Here is a 20,829-nt window from a genome sequence, read left to right as displayed (position 1 = left end):
GAAGGGGTGGTGGGCTGATGGGCTAGGCCAGGCCGCCCCAGGCCCCTGGCTGCCCACTCTGCCCTCTGCCTGGTTGAGACAGGGTGGCTGGTGGCTGACTGGGGGGCGGGGGGAGGGAGACATGGGAGAGGGAGGAGGGAAGGAGAGGCTCCCATTTAACACTGAAGGGGGGGACATGGGTGGACACTCACACACAAAACAGAAAATAAAGTTAAATAAAAATTAAACCCAGGCAGCTGGCCTCAGGCCTGTGTGGGCCTTGGGGCTGGCCACGCAACCTTCCTGGCTACCCAGAAAGGCCCCTGGCAAGGGAGGGCAGAGGCCATGCCTACTGGCCCCACACCCTGCCCCCCTCCCCTCACAAAGGGGACTGGAGCAAGAAAAGGTGGCCACCCCCTGGGGCGGGGGACAAAGATGACTTCGAGTACTTTTTAAACATGCGGCGTTTTGTGACTATCCTAGTAGTAACTAGATTCAGTGAGATAAATGGAAGGTAGAGTGATGCCTAGTCTAGATTGCTTCAGCTACATCCAGCGAGGTTCCTCACCTTTGGTGTTGGTTGATTTTTCTGGTTTTTCTGGGGTTTTCTTTTTCCTTTTTTTTTTTTCCTGTTACATTATTTTGTTCTACTGTCCACTTGATTCGCATGCATCGCCAACAGCAAGGAAACACAGTCCCTCCTGCTCTGGCTGCTTGTTGCCCAGGGCCCCGTGGACGCTGGGGCCTCAGGGTGGGCTGGGGACCGGCCAGCTCTGGGTGAGTCGAGGGGCACTCGTGGGCCACTACAAGGGCGTGACTGCCTACACACGCCCAGCCCTCGGCCTGCTCCCACCTCTGTCCCTGTCAACACATCCTCAAACCCCCGCGTCCAATCTGTGCACCCTCATCCCTGCCTCCCGGGGCCCCATGGGCCCCCTCCTGTCACCCATTCCCTCCGCCACCTCCCTGCCACACCAGCGCCGGCTGCCCTCCACCACGCCCCGCGCCTACTGTCCCTGAAGGCCACCCTGTGTGGCCACGGCCCCTTGGGCTTCCTCCATACCCCCTGAGGTCCTCCACTCACCCCTGCAAGCTTGGCCAGTCTCCAGCCCTGAGGGAGGAGCAATCCCCCACCCTCAGAGCCCACCTTTGGGACTAGTCTCTCCCGGGTAGTGGCCCGAGCCCCCACGGCTCAGCCCCCAGCCCAGCCCCCCAGTACCCACAGGCGGTTCGGGGGGCTGCCGCCACAAGCAGCTAAACACGACTTTGGTAAAAGTTTCTGAAGGTACCAACAAAGCCCATGAGAACAAGCTCTTCTTCCCCCCCACCCCCAAACACCCCACCAAGTACAATAAAATACAATAAACTCCAAAAAGGACCCCCTGAGATCAAAGAGAGAGAGAGAGAGAGAGAGAGACACCAGCCCGGGTCCGGCTGCAGTCACAATGTCCAGCCCGCCTGCTGGGGGAAGGGCGCCCGCCAACTGGCTCATCACTGGCCAGAGACCTAAGTGGACCCAGGGGTCCTGCCGGGGGTGGCAGGGCCTGGGCCAGGAGAGAGGCAGAGGCAGGGAGGGAGACGGGGAAAGCCAGAGAGGTAGAGAGGGAAGTGACAGAGAGGGAGATGGAGCCAGGGCGCGTGTGTGCATGGAGGGGGCGGTGGGGACAGCGCGGTGTGGGGGGGTGCAGGGAATGGCGGCTCTCTCCCGACCCCTGGGGGCCGCCCCAGCCCAGAGGTTACAACTGAATAAATAGCGAGACTGCTCGTGGCCTGCTGTCTTCCGTTCACAGTGTCTGTCGGGGGGGGACGTGTACGGCCGGCTGATCCCAGGACGGGAAAGGGCTGGGGCCTGGCAGGCCCATCTGTCCACGGCTGGTGGGCAGGGAGTCGGGGGTGGGTTGGCGCCCCCTACTATCTGTCCTCAGCCCTCGTCGGCCGTCCGGCTCCCAGGGCTCCCCTGGTGGGCAGCTGGGGGACTGTGCAGGGAAGGGGGGCCTGAGGCCGCGTCCCCCAGCGGGCCGGCCGCCACCGTGCGGCTACCTGAAGAAGGGTAGGTGGTGCTGGCTCAGGACCCCGCTTGTCCTCGGTGACTCGGTCTTCGCCATGACATCCTTGAACCAGGACGCCACGTCCACTTCCAGCGTCTCGTAGCGCTTGATGAAGCTGTGTTCCTGGGGGCCCAAGGGGGTGGGGCTCAGGACCAGGGCGTCTCTTCCCTGGCCGCCTGGCCTCCAGTGGGGCAGGGGTTTTCGGATGGGGGCTGGGAGGGGTCCTGGGTACTCACAAGTAGCTTATTATACTTTGGTCTCTTCCTGTGATCTTTAGTAAGGCTGGAGAGAGAAAGGAGAGAAATGAGAGCCAGGAGGAGGGGCCTGGCTGCCTGCCCCACTGAGTCAGGGCTGCTTGATCTGCAGGCCGGAGCCCACGTCCTCGCCCCCCAGCCTTGTGCTGACAGAGGGACCGGGGTTGGCACTCAGGCCCCTTATCTGTGACAGGAGCCTGACGCACACTGTGAGACGCCCATGAGAGGTAGGTAGGTGGAGGGGAGTGGGTAGATGGGTGGGCTTCCCACCCCACCCCCCACCCCCCACCCCCCAACCCCCAGGAAAGCTGTGTGGACACCCTGCACATTGGTGTGGGACCCTCTGAGCTCTCAGCCCTGGGACACCTGTGCTCATTCACAGTCCCCTGGTGAAGCCCAAGGACCACCCTGCCAAATACCCCAGGGCTAGGGATCCCCTGTGGCTGAGTCCGGACCCAACTCCTAGCCCCTAGGGCTTGGGCTCTGGCTCCAGTCTGCAGCCACCCACCCCTGTCCCAGGAGGCCCTTTGCCCCACCCCAGTGGCCTAAGCTCAGGGTCATGTCTGACCTCGCCCTGCCTTCCAGACTGGAGGGCAGGGCTGGGGGTGCTCACCAGTCTTTGACGAAGGACTGGAAGTCCCCTGAGAAGCCCATGTGTCCGGGCAGGAGTGGGGGCTCCTCTTGGAGGACTTTGGTGAGAACCTCGAAGTCCGTCTTGCAGTTCTTGTAGGGGAACTGTCCTGTCGCCAGCTCCACCTAGGAGAGAAATGGGCAGGGCTGGGCTGGCCAAGGAGGAGGGGGCCCTGCCCTTTCTGCTTCCACTGCCTGCCTCCGCACCCTGAGAAAACCCAGCCTCCAAAAGCCGGGGCCTCAACTCACCAAGGAGATGCCCAGGCTCCACACATCGGCCCGGATGTCGTAGTCAGGCTTGGTGGGATCGGGGGGGTCGATGCGCTCGGGCTGCCGGTGGGAGGTGGGAGAGGGTGATGGACCCCTGGGGCCAGGATGGGTGCGCCACCCCTCCTGCTGGCACCCCCGGGCCCACCACTTAATTCCATGTATGCGGCACCCCTCCCACTGGCGCCCCCAGGCCCCCCACTTACTGCCATGTAGGCGGCACAGCCTGCACTCCGTGTTTTGGCTTTGGAGTCGACCAAGCGGCCGCTGATGCCGAAGTCACAGAGCTTGATTTGGCCCCGCTCATCCAGCAGGATGTTGGAGGGCTTGACGTCACGGTGGATCACGCCGTGCTTCTCCTTCAGGTAGTAGAGCGCCTTCACAATCTGCAGCATAGACAGGGGTGAGCACTGGTTGGTGACACGGGGGCCGAGGCTGGGGGGGCACCTGCCTGCCCACCTGCGCCCTCCAGGCCACTCACCGCCACCGTCATCTTGCCCAGGATCCGCTCGGGAATGGGGCCCTGCATCCGCTTCTTGAGCTTCTCCGCGCACGTGCCCATGAGCTCCATGGCGATGAAGACGTCCGTCTGCAGGGACAGCAGTGGCTGTACCCCTCTGCCCACCCTAGACAGGCTCAGGGCTCGGGGGAGGAGTGGGGGGGTTGGGGGGAGCCCTTGTTTTACGTTGGTGATGAAAGTCCCGAAGCACTGCACAATGTAGGGGCAGTCGTGGCTCTTGAGCACCACGTCCAAATCCATGAGGATCCTCTTGTTCTCCTCCTTATTCCCCGAGCGCCGCATTTGCTGCATGGGACAGCCGAGGGCTTAGCACTGAGCCTGGGGCGCGGGGCCCCCATGGGACATGTGGGGGGTGCGCTTCCATGGGCTGGGCAGGCGGGCTCACCTTGACAGCTATGACATGCCCCGTCTTCCGGAAGCGCATCTTCCACACCTGGCCGCAGGTGCCGCTGCCCATCTCCCCCAGATTCTCCAGGTCATTGATCTCCGCCTGGTAGCGCTGGCGAGGAGAGCCAGGGCTAGGGATCCAGCGGGCCTCTGCCCTAACCCCTGGCCCACATCTACCAGCTGTGTCCCACCCACCCTCCCTGGGGCCACGACAGAAGTGTGTTAGGTTACCTGGCCCCCAATGGTCAGGTAGCCCGTCTGCTTCATGATCTCCTGCAGCTTCTGGTCAATCTCGATGCTGAAGGGAGAGGGAGTGGGTGCCGGTGGAGGGCAGTCCTCACCGACCTGAGGTGACCCCAGCCCCCAACACGCAGGGGGTTCCACAGAGCTCACCAGCGCCACCCTGAGGCTGGCCCTGCACCCCCTGACCTACCCCAGGCAGCTCACCTCTCCATGCTGCGGGGTGTGAACAAGGTTGAAGGCAGCCCCAGCATGTGGCGGGGCCGGGCGGGGGGCGTGGGGTGCTGCGGGGAGCTCTCGGAGGACGGTGAGCGGCTGCCCCCATCGTTGGCCAGTGGGAGCTGCAGGGCTAGGGGGTGGTGAGAACCAGGGGTACGGAGGGGGTTAGCTCCCAGCTGGCCCCAACTGCAGGGCCTGGCGCCCCCATCCTTCCCTCCCCAGTATCCCTCAGGTGGGCCGGTACAGCCCCCAGCCCTGGTGGACAGGGAGCGCCCCGCTCCTAGACCACTCTCGGGGTGTTTTCTCCCAGCCCCCCTGACTGGGAAAGGCTTGCAGTGGGCTGGTGGGGGATGGGTGGTCCCCAGACGCTGAGGGTTCACCCCCAAGTATTCCCTGATAGAGAAAGGAGGCCCTGAGGCTGCTAGTGGACCTCGGGCAGGTAGGCCGCCCCTACCCTGGGGCCCCTTCCTCCCCACTCTGCTCAGGAAGAGGCCCAGGGCCACCACCCCCACAATGTGGCAATGCCGAACTGGGGAGAGAGTGGGTGAGGGACCCAGGCTTCCGGCTGCCTCGCCTGTTCTGTTTCAGGGTCAGGGAGGGCTGCCCTCTGGCCAGCAGACTCTGTGAGCCTCCGGCCTGGCCTGCAGAGCTGGGGCCAGTACGGCCAGGGCAGGAGCCCAGGCTGGACCTGTGTCCTTCAGGTAAAGGGAGCCAGGTGACCCAGCCCCTCCAGGGGCCGGCAGGGCCCTAGGGACCGGGGCCAGGCCAGGTGGGGAGGTTGGTTCTTTCCAGAAGCCTGCATGCGGACAGCTTGGGCATGCTACAGGCAGGCGGGCAGGCAGCGGGCAGGCAGCGGGCACCCCAGGATGGGCAGGCGGCGTTAGGGGACAGGAGGGTGGGAGACAGACAGATGGGAGCTGAGACTTGGGGCCCAGCTGCCCAGAAGAGGCACTGCAGAGACAGGCCCGAGAGGAGCTGGGGACAGGAGAGCAGGCCCCTGATGGATAAGGAGCCTCCCGGCCAGGCAGGCCACAGAGTGGGAGCAGAGGCCAAAGTGGCCCTGGAAACGATGGATGACCCTCCAGGGAACCCATGAACCTCAAAGACCCTGGCACTCGGCCTCCAGAAGGGAGCCCCTGGCTGGGGAGGCCGAAGGCTACAAGCACCCGCCAGGCTCACCTCCCCTTGGAGAGTGGGCTGGGAGGGGAGCTTCTCCCCTGGAAGTTCTCCAGGTACCTGGTGACATGGGCCCAGTGACCAATGGGTAGAGACAGATATACTGTGGCTCTTGGCACCCAGGCACACTTTCTGTGCCCTGCTGGCCTACGACCTTGGTTGCAGCCAGAGCGAGGAGCAGACCTATGAGCCCGGCCTGCCAGTCCCAGGAGGGCCTGGCGAGAGTGATGGAAGAGCTCTGGGAGCCCGAGGACATGGCTGAGCCCAGTCCCCTCCACTGGCCCAAAGGCCTCTCCTCCGGCACCCTCCCTGCTCTACCACGGCCAGAAGTCTGGTCCTAAACCCTCCCTCTCTGTTTGGACACTCTCCAGGGCTCCCAAAGACCCTCAAGCTCTGGGACCCTGGATCCCTGGCAGGCTGCCCCACACTGTCATCGGCTCCCTGGGTGAGGACCACACCCCTCCCCTCCCTAGGCCTCTCTGTGCCCTGTTGGCCCCCCACCCCACCCCTCACACAATCCACTGGGCTCCCCCAGAGCCTGGGGCCAAGGCAGCTTGTGGGGGGAGAGAGGCTTCCAGCCGCTCCCACAAACTGAAGCACAGTAGGTGTTTAAGAGGAGCTGGTACAGGATGGCTGAGGGGAGTAGGCCAGGGGGAGGTATACAAAGGCCCTGAGAACAGAGATCACACAGGTGGTGCCAGGCCCACGGCAGGTCAGGAAGGCCGAATGAGAGCAAGAGACTGAAGGGGAGAGAGAAAAGAGGAGGATGAATGAGCAAGGACAAGGGAGGGCACAGGGTGGTGGGGTGGGGTGGTGCATGCAGCCTGCCAGGCTGTCAGTGAGCACACACACGCACACACACAGGGCATGGCACAAACCCACAAGCACGTGCAGACTACACGCCACGGGACCCCCAACAGAACCAACTCTCCCTCACATTCTTACACACACACACACACCCCACAGGACCCCAAACAGAGCTGACTCTCCCTCACATTATTATCCACAAACACACACACACGTACACACACACACTTCCCAACCTAGTCCCATTCCACACACAAGGATCAATGAGGCCATCCCGCCCCCCACCCCCCACCTTTCCCACAGGTACGTCTGGCTCCCTCTTGGGCCCTGGGGGGCTGTTTCCTCTACTTCCACTCCTGTGCTCCCCCATCTCCCAGGAGACTTTGCTCAAATGCCACCTTCTTCCCAGGCTTCCCAACCGCCACCCCCCTCACCCTCAACCCTGCAGAACCTACGACCCTGCTCCACTGGGCGTTTCCTCCAAGGCACGGGGCCTCCTCCACTTCTCTGTGCCCGGAGGACCCCCCAACCCCCAGGGCCTCCCACCCCCAGGGGAGCACCAGCCCCTGGAACAAACGGGCTCAGTCCAGGCCTAGCACTGCTCACCACAGAGTGGGGGGCGACACAGGTCCGCTGAGCTGATGAAGTCGATCAGCAGGTAGGGAGCCCAACCCCCCCTCCCTCCACTCACACATATGCCTGCAGGCACACGCACGGACACTCGGGACCCCCTCAGCAGGCGACAGACTCCTGGCAGGTTAGGGAGTCTGTTTCCTCCTGCGGGGAGTCCAAACCTGAACCCGAGAGGAACGGAGGAGCGGGAGGTGACAGGACACAGAGGAGGTGGCCGGGTGGGCCAGACGTTGACTGTGTGGATGGAGAGAGAGTGAGGGTGGGATGGGCGGATGCACACACACACAGGAGCAATGGGGGGGGGATGGCATTCTGCGGCCGGGGCAGCGGTTAGGTCAATGGTGCAGAGATCCAAGCAGCGATGATAAAAAGGCTGGTACCTGCTCGTTGGGACGGGGCAGGAGCAGGGCTTAGAGTGATCACAATAACTGGATGGGGAAAAGGAAGAAAAAAAAAAAGAAAAACAACACCACGATAAATCACAACAGAAACAACTGATTTGTCCAAAAGAAAAGAAAATCAAATCATAACAAGGAGGAGGGGGGAGGCACGCGGCACCAAACTGCAGAGAACAGAAATGGGAGGGCTGAGAGGATGGGATGGAGCTGACAGACACAGGTGCCAGGAGGGGGCTCCCCTGTGCCTCCCTGCCCATCTAGGACAGCCACCCTGCCAGGCACCCCAGGCCCTGCCCGGGCCTGTTTCATCCACGCTGAGGCTGGAGGGGGAGCAGCGCTGAAGAGCCCAGTGGGGACCCTCCAGTCCTAGCCGGGCTTCCTACCCCAGGCAGAGTCTAACACAGCACCGCTGCCTCAGGGTTCTTCCCGGGCCCCTAGAGACCCCTCCCCACTCCAGTTAGGAACCCACACGGACCAAGGGCAAAAAAGGGAGGGTGGGGAGTGGACTGTACAGGAGAATGGGGGGTGACGACGGAGTGGTGGGAGTACCCAGATGAGGAGATATCTTCCCCACCTCTCAAGATGACCCGACAGGGAGCTACATAAGCCACAAGAGTCATATCAGAGGGACTAACGAGAAGGGGAATTTGCTGGGTCAAGAGAGACACAGAAAGCACGTGTGGGAGGGGACTTCCCTGGTGGTCCAGTGGTTAATATTCTGCACTTCCAATGCAGGCAGGGGGAACCCTGGTCGTGGAACTAAGATCCTGAATACCACAAGAAGTGACCAAAAAGTTATATAAAGAAGAGAAAGCATGTGGGGAGATGCTCTTCATCAGGTCGGTAAGAAGAGGAAAAATGGGACTCCCTGTGAGCTTCGAGGATGTGGGGAAGGGTTCCGTAGAACGTTATAAGCAGACTAGATGTTGCATGGTGATCCCGGACCAGGTGCGGGTGTTGAGAGGCAGCTCTTGACGCCAGAGGACAGGATTCCGGAGAGACAGGCACTGAGATCATGGGATCACAAAGGAGCGGTAGGTACATGTACATCCTGGGATGCCCAGGTAGCCTCACACTGGCCTCAGGTGTTCCTGGGCTGTGTGTGGAAGGGGGAGTCACTTGATTCAAGGTGACACAAGTTGCCACGCTTGGAAGCTGCATATTTATTTCTAGAGAATCCAGAAAAGTGGTGGCAGTGAAACTAGTCGAGAAGTACAAGGAGGGACCTGGCTTAGGTGGGTAAAAAGGTAGGTGGGAGGGAGTCAGCTGAACCAGTGACAAGATCCCAGAGCGGGGAGAAGGGAGCACTAGACACAATCACAGGGGCAGTTATATATGGTCCAGCGATGTCAGGCGTCCCCAGGTCAGGTGCACTTGTGTCATCTGCTGAACCCGGCTGACAAGGACCCAGGTGGCGGGGGAGGGGACCTCTTGACACAGTCTCTGAGATGGCGACAGTGGAATCAGCTGGTGAAAAGGGATGTGTATAGGTATACGGAGGAGCTGGATGTGGTCACGGTTGCATGGAGTAGAAGCACCAAGGCTCAGAGTAGGTGACAGAGGCTCCGAGGTTCCCGGTGATTGGGGGCGGGTCATCAGATGGAGGGCCTCGCCCTGGAGCCGGTAAGTAGGTTCCCAGGCCCCATTAGGGGGAGCCCCGAGGCAGGGTGAGGACTGACGGGGAGCTCACGGGCCCCACGCCCCCCGGGTCACCGTGACACTCTCCCCGCCGGCCGACAGCGGGGAGCCGAGCGGAGAGGAGGAGGAGCAAGAGCGCCCCGGAAGCGGGGGCGGGGCCTGGGGGCGGGGGCGGGGCCTCCCGCGGCGCGCGCCCCGCCCCGCCCGCCCCCTCCCCCACGCCGCCGTGCTTACTGGGCCTGGGCCGCTGGGGGCTGATATCCAGGTTGAGGTCGATCCTTCGCCGGGCCTCGCGGTTCTCCTGCTTTAGCTTTGCTTCCAGGCGGGACAGCTTCTGCTCCAGGGAGGACGCCGCCATCTTCCCCGCCGCCGCCGCCGCCGCGCACCGCCCGGCCGCCCGTCAGTCCGGCAGACAAACACCGCACTGCGCCTGCGCTTGGATGACCCCGCCGAGCCGCCGTCTCGCTCTGCACAACGCATGCCCGGGGCGCCCGCCCTTCCCGCGAGCGAACCTCCACGCGTGCGTGCTTCGTCCCAGCCGGAGGGATGGCGCCTCCTAGAGCTCGCGGGTGGCAGCGTACACATCCTCCCAGTGGGATATGTGATGCGCATGTGCAAATCCCCGAGCTCTCCGGCAGGAGGCGCTGTTTGGAAACCCACTCACCATTCAGTTGAGAGCAGTGGGCGGAGAAAGCAGCGCGCAGGCGTACAGAAGGGGCGACAAGAGCCCGCGCATGCAGTCTGATGCGCATGCGCGTCCCTGGCCTTTTTTTTTTTGTTTAAATTCCCTGCCGGTGTCCCCGGTGGTCGCCAGGCTGTGTCCTCAGCCTCGTTCTTTCTCTTCCTGGCCGGCCCTAGCTGGCACCCACGCCTTCCAAAACTGCCTTTCTCATCTCGGACAGTGCTTCGTTATGGTCCCTGTTGTGCTTAATTGCTGCCTACTCACCATAATTAGGCACCTGTGGGAAGCCCTTTCCATTTCAGCGAGGTCAGGGTTGGCCACGAGGACTTGAAGGATGGGCGGGGTAGGGTTTGGGCCACTGTCCGGACGGTGGGAATCCAGCGGCGTGATCCCTGCCCTCGGCGACGTGGGGCCAAGGTCAAGGCTAGACAGTTCCAAGTCAGATTGGCCGTGGGAAATTTGAAGTCATCCCTCATCTGTTTAGCTCCTGGACAATGCAGAAGTTAGGACCTGGGGTTTGGTTCCTCCACCTGGCGCCTTCACCACCTACACATTTTCTTCAGCTGGACTGAAGAGTGCTGGGAAAATCCCCATCTGGAACCCTGGGGCGCCCAGGTGAGCAGCTTGCTTCTGCTTTCTGGTGCCTGGAGGAGGCTCACATGTTGGAGACACCATGGAGGTGGGGATCCCAGGAGGTCAGGATTGGGCAGGCTGTGCCAAGGCTCTGCCCACTCTAGCACGAGAAAACTGATAGGTGTTGAAGGTTTCTGATGACTCCCCTGGTGACAGCTTATGGGTGAAGCAGATCCAAAACCGTGGAGCCATGACAATAACGGAATGTAGAGGACAGACAGTTCTATGGGAGAAAGGCTAGGTAGACGACCACCTGATGTCTCCTGGTTAACTGAGGTCTCTCTCTGCCTCTGCTCCCAAGGAAGAGGCTTATAGCCTTGATTCTGGAACCTGACTATTGCCACTTGCCTGTAATTGGTCTGGTGGAATAGAAGCCTTAGACAACGGCAGGAGTGGACACAAGGGATCAGGCTTATTCTCAGACTTCCCTGGTGGCCCAGTGGTTAAGAATCCACCTGCCAATGTAGGGGACAAGGGTTCGATTCCTGGTCTGGGGAGATTCCACATGCCACGGAGCCACTAAGCCCTTGTGCCGCAACTACTGAGCCTGTGCTCTGCAAAAGAGAAGTGACCACAATGAGAAACCCATGCACCACAGCTAGAGAAAGCCTGAGTGCAGCAAGGAAGGCCCAGCTCAGCCACAAAAAAAAAATTTATAGTTCTTATAGTTAGTATTATTTATTACACACCCACTGATATACACTCCCTCACATACGGAACATTGAAAGACAAACTCCCAGCCTACAGAAAAATGTACCTCCCCTGCAGGTGTTCCAATCCTTAGCACATCCATGAATAGCCCCCTGGGGGGTCTGGGGGAATGTTGATTGCTTGAAGTTGCCTGCAGAGCTTTTAACTTATGTGAACGTGAGCATTTTCCTGAGGAAGGAGGTGCCCAGCTTTCATCAGATTTCTCAAAGCATCTAGGGATCTAAAACCAAGTTCAGAATCCCTGCTCTTGACACCCAGATATCTACTCTGTAGGTCAGCATTTCCTAACATTCAGGCCTGGGATGGTCCGAATCAGAATTACCTGGGATGCTTCTGTTTACCACCAAGTTCCTGGCCTCCAGCCAACGTCCTGAGTCAGCCTTTCAAGGGTGGGGCCTGGGATGTTTTGTTTTGAAGATGTTGATTTCAGCCAAATATGAGAACCATTGCTTTCTGAGTTCAGGTGTCCATAGCAAGCAACTTATAAATAGGGGATTAATATCAAAATTGGGGGGGGAGATTGGTCCCTTGTGTCTGTGTCCCCTCGTTGGGAGAAAACCCCAGATGTAAGCTGTTTTGGTCAGGGGGAGAGGGTTGAAATCCCATTGAGATGAGCCTCCCCCCACCCCACCCCCCATGTGCGGTACTGTAGCTGCTGTCTGGGGGAGGGCAGCATCTCTGGCACAGGGCTAGGGGCAGGTCAGCCAAGCTAAAGACACGGGTGTGGTTTTGGTCTGAGAGTCTTCTGACTGAGTTAATCTCTCCAGGATGTTCCACCCCAAATCCACAGCCTCCCAGACAAACCAGTCCCAGGATCTTGCCTGGGCTCCATCAACCTGACATGTCTGTTTCTTGTCTCCTGGCTGGGGCCCACTTGGCCACCTCCTTTGAAGATAATGGTAGAGATTCCCGGGCAGTAGCATCTAGGAGGCATTGACCTCAACCTGTCCCCCCTCCTCGACTTTACTCTGCCTCCATCCGGTCCCGCACCTCAGCCGGCAGCCCATCGTAAAGGGTGTCCTCCACCAGTAGCCCCGACTTCTTGAGCCCCCCACAGTTGCCAAGCTCTTCTGGCAGTGCTTCCAGCCGGTTGCCCTTGAGCTCCAGGCGGCTGAGGGCCCTGAGGGCCCCCACCTGGGGCGCGAGTTGCCTCAGGTGGTTGTAACCTAGGAGCAGTGTCCGCAGCTTGCGGCAGAAGAAGAGCTCATCGGGTAGAAACTCCAGGGCATTGTAGGACAGAGCCAAGTGCTGAAGATTCTGCAGGAGACCCAGCTCAGCTGGCAGGGAGTGCAGCCCATTGTGCGAGATGTCCAGCAGGCGGAGGCTGTAGCACATGCCGAGCTGGGTGGGCAGCGTCTCCAGCTTGTTGTGGCTCAGATAGAGCTGCTCGAGGCCCCGGAGCTTCCGCACGTGCTCGGGGACGTAGGCAATCTGGTTGTGCCACAGCCGGAGGGTGAGCAGCTTGCGGCAGTGCTGAAAGCTGAGGATCTCCTCAATGGAACGCAGGTGGTTGTCCCTGAGGTCGAGCTCCTGCAGCGCGCCTAGGCTGAAGACAGCGTGGGGGATGCGCTCCAGCCCGCAGGCCACCAGCTCCAGCTCCCGCAGCACCGCCAGCTTCTTGAGGCTGTTCAGCGCCAGCAGACGTGCCCCATCGTTGTGCAGGCTGAGCCGCTGCAGGTGGCCGGCCACATCGGTCACGCTGGCGGGAACCTTGCCGGCGTTGCTTCGCAGAGACAGCACCTTCAGCTGCTTCAGCTCGCGGAGGCTTTCAAGGGTGGCTGCCCGGGCCAGCTCTGGGGGGAAGAGCCCCTCTAGATGCAGCTCCTCCAGACCGCGCAGCCCGAACACCCACAGGGGCACCTCCCGCAGCTCCTCGCACTTGATTCGGATGACCTTCAGGCGGTCCCGCAGGAAGATCTGCAAGGAGAATGGAAGCCTGGCTGGCGAGTGGAGCAGGCTCAGCTCTTGCAGGTTCACCAGCTGTGAGAGGCCCGGGGGGAAGGTGATGTCGCCGATGGCCTCCAGCCGCAGCGCCTCCATCTCGCTGAGCTCGAAGACCGTGTCCGGCAGCCCCGGGAGCATGCAGAGGGCCAGTTCCAGCCGGCCCCGGGTGTTGCGCTGCAGCTTCTGCCGCAGCTTCTCGGGTGTCCACTCGTGGTTGAGGTTGAGCTGCTTCAGGCGGCTCTCGCTGACCTCAGAGAGGAAGACAGCAAAGCGCTTGGAGTAGAGCGAGTCATACTGGTCGATGAGGTGCAGCATAAAGGCGAAGTCGTTCTTGACATCGGGGATGTCACCCATGCCAGTTTCCTCCCGCACTGACCGGAAGGAGTACTCCTTGAGAGGCCGGTGGAAGAGCCAGTAGAGGGTGTAGAGACAGGTGATCCCGTAGACACACACGAAGGAGATGTAGCAGAAAGCCAGCTTGGAGAAGAGGTGGGCCTTGGTGTGGTTGCAGCAGAAGCTGGCGTAGCCCGTCACCTCCGAGGTCTCCACCCTGCAGGCCACCAGGAAGCTGATCTTCCTCACGTAGACCAGGTTGTAGACCAGGATGGCCAAGAACTTGCAGACCTTGAGCACCATCTGCCGGATGTACATGGTGTACAGGATGTCGCCCTCCTCCACGTGCACGCGGAATTTCTTGACCTTTTCAAACAGGGCTTTGGCCTGCTCCCCCTCCTTCTTGTCCAGCAGGGTGACAGCTGGGGGCTCTGTCACCACCTTCTCGGGCTCTGCCAACACCTTCTCCTTCTCGCCCTCCCCTGCCTTCCCCAGCCCTGCCGTTGTGGTCACAGTCACTGTCGCGCGCCCAGCTGTGGTGGTGGCAGGACCCTTGTGGTTCTCCCCGGAGACCTCGGACAGCGCCCGAGTAGTCCATGGTGAGTCAAAACACTTGCCCAGGATGGAGATGAAGTGCTCGATCTTGGAGCTGGTGCCAGGGAACTTGAACCAGAAGCTGGTGCAGACCATGAAGATGAGCGTGTGGATGACAACCAGGTAGGGGAAGTACTTGGCATACCAGTGGAGGGCTGTCTCATAGCAGAGCTGGTTGATGAAGCTGTACTGCTGCAGGTCCAGGTTGTTCTTGAGGCCGCTCAACTCCCGGAGGACCCCCATGGGCTCTGAGACCCCCCGCGGCAGCAGCTGCTGGCACGGGGCTTCAGATAAATTCTCCCGGGGTTCATGACTGGGCAGACAGATGATCTTGTCCTGCGTCACCTGGGGATGGGGGAGAGGGTATGAAAGAGGGCAAAGGATCTGAGGCGGCCTGGGAAGTTATAGGGAAAGGAAACAGGCTGGAAGCAGGAGAGGTCTGCGTTGATCCCCAGCTGTCCTCAGCTGGCTGTAACTTTGGAAGAGTCACTAAACCTTTGAGCATGGGACTTTGTCCGGAAATAAAAGAGCTGGGTTGATTCGTGCTCCTCAAAAAGATGTTAAAGTCCTAGGGACTTCCCTGTTGGACCAGTGGCTAAGACTGGGCACTCCCAATGTGGGAGGCCTGGGTTTGATCCCTGGTCAGGGAACTAGATCCCACATGCCACACCTAAGGGTTCATGCTCCAACTTAAAAAAATGAAGATCTCGCAGGCTGCAAGTAAAAATGCCGCATGAGGCAACTAAGAACTGGTGCAGGCAAATAAATGTTAAACAAACAAAAAAGACGTTGAAGTCCTAAGTCCCAAATACCTGACCTGTGATTGTTGCCTTGTCTGGAAATAGTGTTTGCAGAGCAGATGTAATCAAGTTAAGACGAGGGAGAAATTTGGACACACACACTCACACCGAGGGAAGATGCTGTGAAGATACGGGGAGAATGTCCTCTATCAACCAAGGAATGCCTGAGGCCACCAGAGTCTAGACGAGAGGCATGGCTTTCACAAGGAACCAGCCCTGTCAACACTTTGATTTCGGATATCCAGTCTCGAGAACTACGATAGAAGGGAAGACTTCCGGAATCTCCCAGACCCCGCCCCTTGGAGACACCTCCCCATCCAGGCCACACCCCGCCCCGCCCCTTACCTGGAGAGTGCAGCCGAAGACCCCGATCATGAGCATGGCCACGGTGAGGTACTCGGCCAGCACGTCCCACCAAGGTTTGAGCACCTTGAAGGCGGGCTGCTGCTCCGTGAACTGCTTGAATTCCGCCACCGGAATCATCCCTCCTAGGAGGAGTGCAGGAAGAGGAGGGTGCAGAGAGAGACCCTCAGGAAAGGGCGCCTTGTGAGCCGGGCCCCTAGAAGAGCCAGAAGCACCCCTGGGCTCCCAGTATCCGCCCTCCGCCCCGCCGAACTCCGGCAGAACCCACAGCTGTGCGCTCCCTTCCCCTCCCCCCGCCCCCCAGACCTCACCTCCTTCCTAGAGCCAAGCGACTAAGACTGAATGCTTGGCTTAAGGTGATAAGTACTTACTGCTCGGTAAGTCCTCACCACCTCTGTTCCTAGGGACCCCTGCCCCGATGGGACTGGTCTTGCCCTCTCAGAGCTCAGGAGGGGCATTCCACGAGGCCGCTGCTCCACCGCTCGTCGGTGTGGCCTTCTTCCCGAGCCCAGGCATCTCCTCCCACCCTTGATGCCAGTCTCAAACACTTCGCTCTGCTTCCTTGACTCCAGACACCCGGTACCCAGGCGGCCAGCCCCGGATCCCTCCGCCACTGGACCACAGTCCCGAAACTCGGGACTTCCGGGGCGTGGACCCCCACCCCCTTCAGGGGCGCTCCGGGCACCACCTCCAACCTCCAACCGGAAAAGCCGGCTGGAGCCTGGCTCTGGTTAAGGGCCCCAGGGGCAGGGAGTGGCGGAGCTGAAGGCATGTCGGCCCTGGGGGTGGAAGGGGGTGGCAGTGACGAGGACACCTGGGTTTCTGGTGGGGCCAGTGTTTAGGATCTGCTGCGGAAAACCGATACACGAAAGGCAAGGGCTGAGGGGCAAAGAATCAGGAAATGGAAAACTCACAGGGAGAGAGCCAGGGTGACACCTACGACTACAACGTCTAGGACGGGGCTGGGCGGCCAGCCTACTCTGTCTGTCCCTGGGTTTCATTTTAGACCAAGGTATCATTATTCCAGATACAGACAGCCAGGCGCAAGTCACACGGGGGCGTGGACCACAAGCTGGTACAGCACCCTCCCAGACAGGCAGCCCTGGAGCCTCTCTTCCCAGGTCTGGAAGGGGAAAGAAAGGGAGGCAGCAAGGCCCCCACTGTCTCCAAGGGGGCTCCTAGGCTGGTCCATCCCCTCTCCCCAGCACCCATGCTCCCCAATATAAAGCCCCTGTTTCTCATCTTTCTCACACTTCCCAGATGGCACAGTGGGTGAGGAAGATCCCCTGGAGGAAGAAATGGCTACCCACTTCAGTCTTCTTGCCTGGAGAATCCCATGGACAGCGAAGCCTGGGGGGCTATAGTCCATGGGGTCTCAAAGAATCGGACATGACTGAGCATGGATGCCTGTTTCTCATGTAGGTTTCCTGAGCCCTGTGGTCCTCATCCTGAAAGCTTGTCACTGGCTGGGCAAGGAAGGGAGGCATCTGGGTCATCGGATCATCCTCCAGCCTCCCACCCATCTCCTGGGGGGCAGTGCCTGGCCTCTGTCCCACACCTCGGCCAATCGCTCTGACACCTCCATGCCTCCCTCTTTGGTCCCCATAACCCTGGAAGGCCTTCCATTACTACTGAATGAGGACAAGGTAGAGGTGGGCAGGGCTATAGAATGCAGGCCCCACCCAGCAGGCTGAAGTCAGGGCAGTCCGCCACACCCCTTAATCCCACCAGGGATGGCACGAAAGGGAAGGGACACGCTTGCCTACACCCGGTCTCCAGGGGCCCCTGATTCAGGCCCTGACTCACCTAGCACCAGGCACACGCAAGGGGCTACATAAAACACAGGATCCCTCACCCAATGACCCAGCCCTTGCGCTCAGTTTCACAGCCTGTCCTCAACAACAAGCCCAGTAAAGGTGCCCACCAGCGCCCCCCAGTGCATCACAAGCTTCAGACACCAGGGAATCTGATAGAAGCACACCCAGGGCAACTCCACAGCCCCCAGGGGCCAAATTGCAGCCACCGCATAGGACAACCCTGGGGGCATTCTATGTGCACTTGTGTACAAGCTGAAGGGAGACTTGGGGCCAGAGACATAGCCATACACTGTCTTCCAGTTCTGGCCACCCACTATTCTCCCTTCCCTGGCCATTTGCCCCTGCAAGGGACACTGCTTCAATTAAGAATGGTGACTCTTAGCAGAAATGTCACACAAGCAGGGAGGATCAACTTCCTGCCCCTGAGTCCCTGCCACCCTTCAGGACACATCTCACAATTGTGGAAGCTCTGCCATTGGCCATCCTAGACCCACAATAAAAAGCAAGAAGGCAGAGACTCCCAGGGTCCCCAACGGATGGGTCAGAGGCTCCCACGGAGCAAGGTGTATACGCGACAGCCTCAAAGGCAGACATGGGGTTATCATTATCTGTCTCCATGACTCAATCTTGATTGTTTGGAACCTGCCATTAAGTTTCCCCAGACGCAAGACTGGCCCCCCTTTGTCTGAACCAGGCTGGTGGGAGGGCTAGGGGAGAAAGCATCATGGGGGTGTGGGGACAGAGAACTTAAGGCCACCAGATGCTTTCAGTGTCTTGTTTGATCCCAACTCTGGGAGCATGGATGTGGAGACCCTTATTTCCCAGACTTGGGGAAGTGAAATAACTCATTCAAGGTGTCCCAGCTTGCACAAGCAGCGTTTGAGGGAGACCCCCTGAGTCCTGTCCGTCTGATCACAGGCACTCTGTTCCAGGTTGAGCAAGAACGTCTCACTGAGATGAAGAATCTTTGCCAGGGAGCCTCAGAAGGGGGCTCCTTCCGGTTGAGAAGAGATAGAGGGAGGATGGCTGTTCTGCCTACCAGGCTAAGGCTACACAGGCTAAGTTGTCCTTGTCAGCCTCTGAACGGGAAATTGCCCCCTACCTAGCCTTAGCTCCGCCTACCCATGCCTCACTCTTGCTTCTCTCTCAGGCCTCCCCCAAGCCCCTACCTTGCCTCTAAACACTGGCAGCGGTGGTGGGTGTCCCTGATCCACCCGACCCCCCATTTCCACCCACCGCCCAAGCTAAGCGGCAAACAGTGACAGCTGTCAGCCCCGAAACGGGCCTTGGAGAGCACTCGGTTTAACCTTTGACTTCTACACGAGGGAGAAATTATGGTCGGGGGTGGGGGTGGGGGGGCAGTAGCAGCAGAGCCAGTTCTGGGCCTTAGGCCTGGGGAGTCCCAACCTAGTACTTTTCCAAGCTGCCTTTCCAGGACTGGGGGTTCTGGGGAGTCTTTAGGTGCAAGGGACCCGGAAGGGACAGCCTGGGGAGGCTCCCACGTGTTAGGGCTCGGGGAGGTGAGGGGCTCGCTGGGATGAGCTGTCACTGGCAAGAGGAGAGGGGAACAAGGTATCAAGACGCCCAGGGTGGACCCTAGCTGTTCGATCTTCACTCTGTCCTTGGCCAGGCCTGCCGGGCTTCCTGGATAGGCGCACTTGGGCTGGCCAGGGCCGGGCCTCTCTCTGCACCGCCCCCCCAACCTCCCCTTTACCCCCCCGCCCCAGCTCCTTCTGTGCCCCAGACGGCTTAGGGCTCAGGTCTCAGGGCCAGCCGCACCTCGAGCGGTCCTCCTGTGGGCCAGGTCCTCACCCCGCCATTCGGTCCCCAAGCGCGGAGAGCCACCTACTCACCTCACGGGCCAGACGCTGTTTCCAACTCCTGTGTCCCTGAGAGCTGAGCGGCCGGGACTCCCGCGGAGTTCGCGGGCCGAACTGGGTGAGTCAGGGCGGGCGGGACCGGAGCCGCGGGCTGCCCCGCCCCGCCCCGCCCCGCCCCGCCCACCAGCCGTCTCGGCCCCGCCTCCCTTCGGACGCTCCCGGACTCCCGGTACCGCGGGATAGCCAGAGGTAGGCGATCCTAACCCTGAAGAGACCGGGGAGGGGCGGGGCTCGTCGGCGGAGCAGAAACGGTAGAATTCTGGGCTCCGCTGCAGTGGGGCGGACCTGGCATGGGGGACACTGAGAGGGGCTGAAAGCGCGGGACGCCCAAAGCCAACCTGAGAGTACCTTTCTGGGAGCTAAGCTGTATAGACCAGTCAGGAACAGGTGGAAGCCCTTCTCCTTCCTTCACCCCCAGGTGCAGCTACTTGGCTTTGAAACTCAAACAGGGAATCAGTGATCAGGGCCCAAGGGAGGGCGGGGCGCTTTCTCCTTTCTGCTCTGACCACCCAACCAGGGGACGCTCTCCATTGGGGAGGAGACGGAGCCCAGGGTCAGAGGGCTCTGGGAGCCAAGGCTGGAGTTCGATCTGGGAGGTCTGCTTCTCAAAGGGAGACCCTGCTGCCCCAGCCCCCACGATTTCCTCCCCACTTCGGGAGGCCTGCGCTAGATCTCAGACAAGACTTTTATCTTGATCTGCTCTGTCTGCTAGACTCAAGGGAGAGGAGACCTGAGAAGGTGGGAGGGTGAGATCCCATCTCTCATGGGGAAAAGAAGCCCACAAGTTCACCAGATTAGAGATACTCTGAAATCTTGAGGGTTGGGACCCCCTAAGCTTAGATTCCTCTGTGAAATCTGGCAATGGGCGTGACCCTGTTGCAGAAGTCCCTGTGGGCTGGGCCACAGGCCTCCCAAAGGCAAACCTTCTTTGTGTGGACAAGATAAGCGAGGTTATCTTCTCTCTCAGAGCTTCTGTGTGTGTGGATGGGGGTGGGGAGAGGGAGAGGGTAAGGATGCATATAATTAAGGAACAAGATACTGTCAATTTGTGACAAATGCTGTGCATATAGGGGCTTCTCAGGTGGTACAGTGGTAAAGAATCTACCTGCCAGTGCAGGAGACGCAGGTTCGATCCCTGGGTGGGGAAGGACCCCTGTAGAAGGAAATGGCAACCCTCTCCAGTATTCTTGCCTGGAGAATCTCATGAACAGAGGAGTCTGGCGGACTACAGCCCATGGTGTCTCAAAGAGTCGGACATGACTGAGTGATTGAGCAAGCACTCATGCTGTGTATACAGCAAAACAGGGTGAGGTGAAGTGGTAGCAAAGGGGCCTTTTGAGATGAATAGGTTCTCCTTTTCCTCTAGCCTCTGGAGTAGCTCCTTGAGATCCATGCCCTGGGGGTTTGTTCTCAGCTATATGCTGGGATGCTTGTCTTGTTACACACTGCTTTGCACTCCTGTGCAATAGTCTCTGCGGTCAACTGGCACTGAAGCCCCATGAGCGCTAGACACATATCTTTTCTGACACTTCAGATGGTGCCTGGCACACAGTGGGCATTCAGTAAATGATGGATGGATGCTTAGTTCAGGCTCTTCTTGATGCAGACCCTGAGGCAAGGAATTAGATGGCAATAGTTTCTCTGGAAGGTGAACTCCGGAAGCATTAATGGTGAGCCAGTGGGGAAGAGAAGGAAGCCGGTAAGTGTTAATGAGGGCAGCTCTGGGAGATGATGGCAGACGCACCTCCAAGGTGTCCCACCCAAGTGGTGGAGGAGTGGAAGCATTGTTGCACCAGCTTCTGTCTGTCGTGGCTGAGGGCTTCTCTGGAGACGGGGGTGGAGGGGGGCATTCATGCCTTGGCACTCCTGACTTTCC

General features: G+C 59.9%; 2 protein-coding genes across 5 annotated transcripts; both read right to left on the bottom strand.

The window, feature by feature from the left end:
* Window positions 1-572: 572 nt before the first annotated feature.
* Window positions 573-10,025, bottom strand: MAP2K7 (mitogen-activated protein kinase kinase 7). Of its 4 annotated transcripts, none has more exons than XM_081499220.1 (12): window positions 9,431-9,624; window positions 7,541-9,025; window positions 4,533-4,674; window positions 4,317-4,383; window positions 4,084-4,197; window positions 3,864-3,983; window positions 3,660-3,767; window positions 3,385-3,564; window positions 3,161-3,241; window positions 2,895-3,037; window positions 2,264-2,309; window positions 573-2,150 (listed from the first exon to the last, which is right to left on the bottom strand). In XM_081499220.1, exons 3-12 carry the CDS (start codon window positions 4,577-4,579, stop codon window positions 2,016-2,018), a joined length of 1,041 nt encoding a protein of 346 aa, XP_081355346.1. In that variant the 5' UTR covers window positions 4,580-4,674; window positions 7,541-9,025; window positions 9,431-9,624; the 3' UTR covers window positions 573-2,015. The 4 variants fall into 4 exon arrangements, with proteins under 4 accessions (XP_081355346.1, XP_081355344.1, XP_081355343.1 ...); XM_081499218.1 differs by having other exon boundaries at window positions 7,541-7,588; XM_081499217.1 differs by lacking the exon at window positions 4,533-4,674 and having other exon boundaries at window positions 7,541-7,588; window positions 9,431-10,025.
* Window positions 10,026-11,174: 1,149 nt separating this feature from the next.
* On the bottom strand, window positions 11,175-18,971 carry LRRC8E (leucine rich repeat containing 8 VRAC subunit E). The gene is made up of 3 exons (XM_081499216.1): window positions 18,927-18,971; window positions 15,239-15,381; window positions 11,175-14,438 (listed from the first exon to the last, which is right to left on the bottom strand). The coding sequence occupies exons 2-3, from the start codon at window positions 15,374-15,376 to the stop codon at window positions 12,186-12,188; spliced, it is 2,391 nt and encodes a 796-aa protein (XP_081355342.1). The 5' UTR covers window positions 15,377-15,381; window positions 18,927-18,971; the 3' UTR covers window positions 11,175-12,185.
* Between the last annotated feature and the right edge of the window lie 1,858 nt (window positions 18,972-20,829).

Source organism: Giraffa tippelskirchi, chromosome 6, assembly GCF_054371585.1.
Source record: "Giraffa tippelskirchi isolate mGirTip1 chromosome 6, T2T-mGirTip1v1.2.pri, whole genome shotgun sequence".
Taxonomy (NCBI): Eukaryota; Metazoa; Chordata; class Mammalia; order Artiodactyla; family Giraffidae; genus Giraffa; species Giraffa tippelskirchi.
Note: the sequence above shows the minus strand (reverse complement) of the source record. Positions and strands in the feature narration are given on the sequence as shown.

Bases quoted from the DNA above. Each gene is read 5' to 3' on its own strand.
- MAP2K7 (XM_081499217.1), bottom strand. From the start codon at position 9,948: ATGCGCATCAGACTGCATGCGCGGGCTCTTGTCGCCCCTTCTGTACGC. The intron at 3,768-3,863 runs GTAAAACAAGGG...CTGTCCCTGCAG, and splicing joins TCGGGACTTTCATCACCAAC to ACGGACGTCTTCATCGCCAT. The intron at 2,151-2,263 runs GTGAGTACCCAG...TTGGGCCCCCAG, and splicing joins CAAAGTATAATAAGCTACTT to GAACACAGCTTCATCAAGCG.
- LRRC8E (XM_081499216.1), bottom strand. From the start codon at position 15,376: ATGATTCCGGTGGCGGAATTCAAGCAGTTCACGGAGCAGCAGCCCGCC. The intron at 14,439-15,238 runs GTAAGGGGCGGG...CCCCATCCCCAG, and splicing joins TCTTCGGCTGCACTCTCCAG to GTGACGCAGGACAAGATCAT.